The sequence below is a fragment of the Notothenia coriiceps genome, unplaced genomic scaffold (assembly GCF_000735185.1).
Source record: "Notothenia coriiceps isolate Sejong01 unplaced genomic scaffold, NC01 NC01_scaffold00006123, whole genome shotgun sequence".
Lineage (NCBI taxonomy): Eukaryota > Metazoa > Chordata > Actinopteri > Perciformes > Nototheniidae > Notothenia > Notothenia coriiceps.
This window is the reverse complement of record NW_011338824.1, coordinates 40,603-47,929: the sequence shown is the minus strand read 5'-3', so window position 1 is coordinate 47,929 and position 7,327 is coordinate 40,603. Positions and strand designations below refer to the sequence as shown.

The 7,327-nt window shown below is 42.9% G+C and overlaps 1 protein-coding gene and 2 long non-coding RNA genes across 3 annotated transcripts; 1 reads left to right on the top strand and 2 right to left on the bottom strand.

Moving 5' to 3' along the window:
- Nucleotides 1-629: 629 nt before the first annotated feature.
- Nucleotides 630-2,166, bottom strand: LOC104943509 (RNA-binding protein with multiple splicing-like; the record flags this gene model as incomplete). The annotated part of the gene is made up of 2 exons (XM_010768947.1): nt 630-856; nt 2,013-2,166. Coding segments are annotated over 2 exons (381 nt in total), but the record flags the coding sequence as incomplete, so codon positions are not given.
- A 238-nt stretch (nt 2,167-2,404) lies between these two features.
- LOC104943507 (uncharacterized) lies at nt 2,405-2,778 on the bottom strand. The gene is made up of 2 exons (XR_798115.1): nt 2,738-2,778; nt 2,405-2,521 (listed from the first exon to the last, which is right to left on the bottom strand). It is a non-coding gene; the product is annotated as an uncharacterized lncRNA (long non-coding RNA).
- A 75-nt stretch (nt 2,779-2,853) lies between these two features.
- LOC104943508 (uncharacterized) lies at nt 2,854-6,970 on the top strand. The gene is made up of 3 exons (XR_798116.1): nt 2,854-2,936; nt 3,239-3,246; nt 6,958-6,970. It is a non-coding gene; the product is annotated as an uncharacterized lncRNA (long non-coding RNA).
- The last annotated feature ends 357 nt before the right edge of the window (nt 6,971-7,327 follow it).

Sequence of the window (7,327 nt, the reverse complement as noted above, 5' to 3'; positions counted from 1 at the left end):
TTAAACAGCATACTTAAATTTGACAAGGCTAGCTCTTTCCCTCCATTTTCAGTTTTATGCTAAAGTGTGTGTGTGTATGTGTATGTGTATGTGTGTGTGTGTGTGTGTATGTGTGTGTGTGTGTGTGTGTGTGTGTGTGTGTGTGTGTGTGTGTGTGTGTGTGTGTGTGTGTGTGTGTGTGTGTGTGTGTAATGCCAGCTCAGCAGATTCATCTCTCTTTCATATCGTATTCTGACATCATGTGAGCTTCTGCTGTAGTCTCTCTGCTCTGGGCCATTCCTCTTAGATAATCTGAGTCTCTGCATTTTATTTATGTGGAGATGTTCTCCGCAGAGATGAAAGACGTTACTGTAACCCAGATTCTGGAACAAAGCAGAAATAAGAACTCATCAGGGTCAGGCTCCATGAGAAGAAACTCACCGATCGATAATGAACTGAGGTATGAACTCACAGAGGAACGCTGCAGATTAGAGGCCTCGATAACCGGAGAACAGAGGCTTTAATTAACCAAGAGAAGGGGGCAAACCATGATAATTAAGAAAGTGGAGGGGGCAAACCACGATGCAAACACTCAGATGTGTGCATGACGCTGTGATCGGCTAAATACAGTGACACCGTGAGAGTCATAGTCAGCATTTGGTGGTCATCAACCCCTCTGGGTTGTGTGTCTGAGGCAGCAGCTGTGATAGAGGTGGTGGAGTGGGAGTGGAGGGGGTGGTGCAGGTTACCTGAGCGTGCAGCGAGGAGGGGTAGGTGAAAGCGGGTGGCAGTGCCTGGGACAGCTCCGCCGGGTACAGCGGGTATGACGCCCACACATCAGGGCTGCTGGGATAGAGACCCGGCACTGTGAGCTCATCTGTGGAGAGAGAAGAGGAGGGTGAGGAGGGGGAGGGTGGAGGTGCATTACAGCTGAAGCAGCTGCCCCTCGCTACTGACGCCTAGCAGTTCAGAGAGAATTCAGTGCAGTGGGGGGTACAGGTTATTCAGCGCTTTCTGTTCCATTTGATTAAACTCAGATACGCGAGTTAGCATCATGTAGCTGAAAGTGAAAACATTCAATATGTAAGCGAGGCTACCAAACAGCAGGAGGCTGAATCTGACACTGTTTTTTTTTTATACCGCCAATACTGCGACAATTTATTCTCCGTAAGCTTCATCAGCTCTAGAGTGCTTCCACATTGCCGTACTATGTGTTGGTACTTCCTGTTAAAGTTTAATTGCTGTTACTTTGCATAGCAACGCCAGCTTTATCATCCTTTAATTACCAAAGCAACCTTTTTTAAGCTTTAGAATGAACTGTCGTTAAGTTGTATCAGTTGTCCCTCTGTGTCTGGAGAGGAAAACGTGTTTCTGTGGTTATTGTAAAGTGTCTCGTGTGAGCAGGGACACCTTTGAGGCGTAGTAACACTGACTGAGTGGGGGCAGGGATCTCAGACAGTGGATGATTTCTCCCTAAACCCAGTGAAGCTGATGATATTCGGGGGAAACTGAGAGGAATAGTCTGATGTGATGATTGACTTATTGAAGCGAGTAAAGAAGGAGCAGCGAGGTGACAGTGCAGAGTGGTACAGAGTTAAGAGACCCTCCTGCTCTCAGTGTCAGAAACCTGGCTGATATTTAAACATCTCTTATCAGGAACAACAGAAACTCTCCCAGTGTGGTTACGTCATGGCTTCATTAATCCTTTCCTTCCATTCACACTGATACACACCCCTTCTCCCAGATAAGAGTGGTGGTCATGGAGGAGGAATGTACCACCATAGCTGGCCTGTGTTCAGCATGTTCAACTATCAACACGCAGTCCCTGACCTGAGAGAAATATTTAACTAAAGAGAGCAGAGCAGCACACACACTGGTACAGAGAGGCCTGCAGCTCTAATAAGGAGAGGTCAACAGCTGATCAATCATTCATCACATCCAGTTAACCATCAGCACAGAGAGCATTCAGATCAGTGTGTTCAGTGAGGAACACAAACACACACACACACGCACACACACTTGGGTATACTCACAGGGGTCTCTGCTGATGAACTGGGGGCCGGGGCTCTGCTGGGAGGGGAGGGGGTTGGGAGTGCCCACCAGCTTGTTCTTGGCCATCTTGGTGTTGGCCTTGGCGAACTCCAGCCGGAGGGTCTGAGGGATCTCTGGATCGAACCGGACCCCCTGTCAACATACAGTGGCAGCTTTATACATCCGTTTATCCTCAGAGAACAACAATCTCAAGTATAATAAACACTGTGGATCATTGCATCATGTTTTAAGATCAGGATCACAAAGAAACTACTAGTTGGGATTATTTATAGCATGATGGGAGGGTGTAGCATTGTAGGGGAGCGTGGGCGGTGTGGAGTCTATTTGTATATAACATTATAAGAGTGATTCTTAATATTACATTATATGCTCATTGTGCTCATGAGATGTTGCTATGACTTTGGAATAAATAGACACAATCACCAATCCCAGGTTCTGATGGGTTGGATACGAAACGAAGGGAAAAGTCATAGAAGAAAGTTTAGCTTAACTGGGAACTAGTATAATGGAAGATTCCCAATATCTATTGCAAAGCAGCTTCAGCAAAACAAATGACGTAGGATAGCGTGACTAGAGTAGGGAGGGAACCTTCACAGAACGGCCGAATGCTGATTGGAGGTCGTGTTGCCAAGAGACTTTGTCTAAGTCTGTGCACCAACAAGGGAGGCCAAAGTCTAAACCACGGTCCTCCCCATCTAGTCTCAACCAATCATAAATGTACGGGCAGAGGCCTGAATAATAAAAATGTATGCACGGCACGCACAAGGTTCAAGGCTTTTTTCTGGAAATAGAGTTACAGGTTACAGCTCTGCTGCCTGTGATTTCTATGACCTGACGGATTCCTTGGCCAAGTGAAATATATATTTTGCTCTCTTTTAATAAATAGTTAAGCTTAGAAGTTGTTTGTCTTTCCCAGGAATAAAAGAACACAACAGTTACAAAGAGTCTTCTTGTAATTGTCAAGAGTATTAAGCTAAAGTAAAACAATTCTAACGCGGCTAGCACTGGACCTATGTTAGATGTACAATTCATAAATAAACTGGTAGGCCTACCTGAGACTGATGACTAGAAAGCATCAAATTGTCTTGTGTGCATTGTTGGGGGAGCTACTTACTCACTAACAGTGGCGAGCCGTGACTTTTATACCTAGGCCCTCTGACCTGCCAGAAGGGCCTGTTGTTTTTTGTTTACACTTTAAGCTTGACAGAAAAAGCTGTGATAACAACAACAATTTAGATTGTACTTTCGGAATCTTTGTTTAGGATGTTTGTCTTTGCAGAAAATCTGAGCTCTATGTGCTCAGGCCCACGAGCAAACACATTCTCCAATATATGAAATGCAATTGATTTTGAAATGGACAGGGTCTACTTTGTCAAACTTGTAATGGACCATTTGAGGTCCCAACAGGGTGTAGAGGCCATTGGTCAGCCAATAGAGCCGCATCATCCTTCCACTGTTTGGCCAAGAGTTTATCTAATCTCTTCTCTAAATGTATATTTTAAGAAAAGTCAACCATGGGGAACTCCATCTACACCGCTGCTGATTCTTATGCTGAGTATGGTCTGAGGGTGCTTTGAGAAACTATTATCCTGAACAAATAATGTCCTTGTTTGCCACTTTGATTCAAGAGATAGCTCACACAGAGCTTTTCCTGCTGTTCTTCGTAGCTTCCTTTGTGCCAGCTTAATTTTAGAATTTAGAACACATTTTTTCTTGGGGCGATTTGATTATGAAATCTTTCTTTCATAGTTAATTTTTGTGTGATGATACAGACAATACCATTACAACATTTCCCTAGAAAATGTAATAAATAACTATAGGCATACATTATTCACGTGACCAAGACATCTTGGTCCAGAGCACGAACCCCATGTGTAAACACTGGATCATAGACCGTTGTCTTTCATATTTCTAAGAACTCTTGTTCTTGACAGCTAGGTCTGCTGGGATTTGCGTTGCCATGGCAAGAGTGCCAGTGGGTCCGGCAGCACAGTGGGGCCTAGAGATGTGATTGACAGGGTGGCTTGCCGTTCTAGGTAGTGGAACAAGAGGAAAACCCAGGCCTGCCTTCAGGAAGTTGATTGGCCTGAGGGATCCTGCCTAGTGGCAACTGCCAGCAGCAGGCCATGTTGAAGCTTCTGCTCCCAGGGAGTTAAGATGCAAACCCTGTCTGTAGGGACATGCATGATAAATCCTTAAGTAGAAAGCCTGTATCACCATGTACTCTGTTGTGATAGCACATGATTATTTTAAGCCTCACGAAACCTTACATATTTTAGTATGCTTGAAATTGTTAGAGTTGAAAATACAAGGCAGCTGAGAAGTTCAGCAGCCAAATATCTGCTTGGTGTCTTTACCCAATGGGATGTAAATGATGCTGTCTTACTCAGACAAAAAAAAGCTATCTCTTGTCAGAACAGTTAGTGTTATAAAACTTAGTATAAGGTTAAGACTTTCAGATCGCCCTCTCCTATCATGGTGGGGACACTGTAGCAAAAGATGCAGTTTGTATTCCAAAAGAAACCATTTTTATTCGACCCTCTATCAGCGTGGCTGGTTTTTAAAATAGTTTTTTCCGCTTAAAACTTGGTTAAAGTGTAGCCGCGCAGCTGGGGACTTACAGAATCAGCTTTGAGAGCTCTGGACCAATTTCCACAACACAAACTGCCATTAAAGTGGAGTCTCCGGGCACTTCGCTCAAAGCTGCCCATAGTAAGAATATTCAACCCTAGTGGAGCTTTGCTTTCAATGCTGTTTGTGGAGTCCAGACAACCAGGAAACGGGATATTTCCCCGAACAGCAGTACGCTTCTCAGGGCTGCTAGTGACGTCGTTAACAGCTCTAACCGATGAAGCAACAGCGTAAACCTGCTTCTAAATGACGTAAAAACCCCTCTTGTGATGAAGAATTGCACAGTATTCTTAACTGAATTTGAAAAAGCTACCGTGTGAGGATGTCTGAGCGGTGCAACATGTAGCAAGTGTTCCCCAATTGGTCGTTGGCCTACTATAACTGATGTCTCTGGTAACAGGCTGTCCGCCTCTGCACAGCTGGCCTGGTTCTAATGAGATACCGGTGCAAAGCTTGACATTCGTTCCATGCAGGCAGTAACAGCAATGTTCTCCTTATCTTAAGGATTAGATTTACAATGCTCCCGTTTGCATTGACTGATTCTACCAAGAAAGCTATCGATTGATCAACATGAGCATTCATTGATAGTGTTTGTGGTTACCTGACAAACATCTAATATTCAATCTGTTTTTAGTTCTATTTTAGTCCCCATATACATTATTGGCCAAATGTTGGACCATGTTCACCAGCTTTTTGTTGTGCTGGGCAGGTAGTGCTCAGTGGGTTCATCAAAGCTTTCTTTCTGAATACTGATGCTATGAATGCCGCTCATTATTGGGATAAAAAACAAAACAAGGCGCCAAATAAGCTAAAGAGCTTTTTGAGTGAAACTGCAGAGTTAAGTGGTGCTCAACTAAGTGGTACTTAAATCTGCGTATTCATTAGTAGTAAAGATAACTTCTCTATTGTAAATATAAATTGGATCCACTGGTAATATATCAATAAAAAACATTGATCAGTGAAGTTTGGAAACAAATGATGTTAGACCCTTAGCTAACAATAATGTTTTATTATCGAATGATCTACCTTTTATTTTCTTGATTAATCAAGTAATTACTGTCAGAAAGAGAAAAGTAACCATCAAAATGTCCCGCTGGTTTTAGAAACAGACAATACGAAGGCTAGAGAAATTCAACTTGCTATAAAATGTTAAAGATTTGCAGCAGAGCAACTTGACAACGTATGTAAAGCACAGCGTTAAGTTGTCTGGGTCAGACAGTCATGGCATTATATTGGGCCATGTCCCAGAGCTGGGTTACAAAAAAAGCTGCAACACATAAAAAATACAATTCTCTCTCTACGGCCTCTAAAAGCTAGAATCCTCCTTTGACACAAATTACAAGTGGCACTTCTGGTTACAAGTAAGCCCTGTCTACCATATAAATCTATAATGACAGCTTCCTAAATGTGTTACACATCAACTGGAATCCGCTTTCTTGAAAAGGAAAGGGAAAAAGGGAAAGAAAATGTGCCTCTAAAGCAGTGATTCTCAGCTGGTGGTTCGCGACCCAAAAGTGGGTCGCGAACCGAATGTCTCAGACAGAATGTGTAGTTTATATGTTAGTATTTCTAAAAATCTCTTGGGGGAGAATCCACCCAGACCCCCTGCTGGGGCTGGGTTTTCAGCATGCGGTAGAACTATTCTTTATACATCCATGGGTACAACTTCAGATAAAAATGAACACATAATGAAATATGACCCCCGGTTTGATGATTAACAGGTCGCAGAACAATGGGGGCTATCTACCCTAACCCACAATTTAAAGTATTTGACACAGACTATCTCCTCTTTGCTCTTCTCTCTGTGTGGAGCAGCAAGTTCAGCAGTCAGAACAAAGTGTAAAACAAACAATGGCATCAAATATTATTAATATGTCAGGTAGTAATAGATTTATTTATTTTCTTCTCAGACAGAATGTGTAGTTTATATGTTAGTATTTCTAAAAATCTCTTGGGGGAGAATCCACCCAGACCCCCTGCTGGGGTTGGGTTTTCAGCATATGTGCCTTTTTATGTTATACAGTTCAGCTTTGATTCCAACATCTCATTAAACCTTTTTTTAAAGCATACTTTACTTCTGGGATATAAGGGATATACTGTATGCACTGTACTTCCCTTTAATTAATATTGTATGCTAAAAAAAGCGTATATATTACAGCACAATTTTTTGTTGAATAGATTTGAGTGGTTCAAAATTGTGGGTCGCGATTTATTGACAAAGGAAAAAGTGGGTCCCGAGGCCTGACCAGTTGAGAACCACTGCTCTAAAGTATATCAGTGCGTCAGCCGCATGAGATTGAGATGTGCATCATTCATCCAAATGCCGATGCCAATAAAATATTCTGCCTCTCTATCCCCACAAGTGAGTCTCCCTTCAAGGCCCAAGTTCTGCTCAATTGGACAATTATTTTTCTCTTGGGATAAAGTGGACAGGGCAAGTCAGTATTCAGCCATAAATCACCACTGGCAGGAGGCAGAGAGAGCGTTTATTTGGCAGCATCATATTGACAAAACTGCTGAACAGCACAGAAGCCAGATTCCTCTAATGCCTCGTGTAGCAGTGTGTTAAGACTACAACTTGGCAACTTCCACCTACAGCACATTGGACTAAAGGGCAACATTGGCATAGGCTGAAGATCCAAGCAGAGCAGTTAGAAAAGATTTT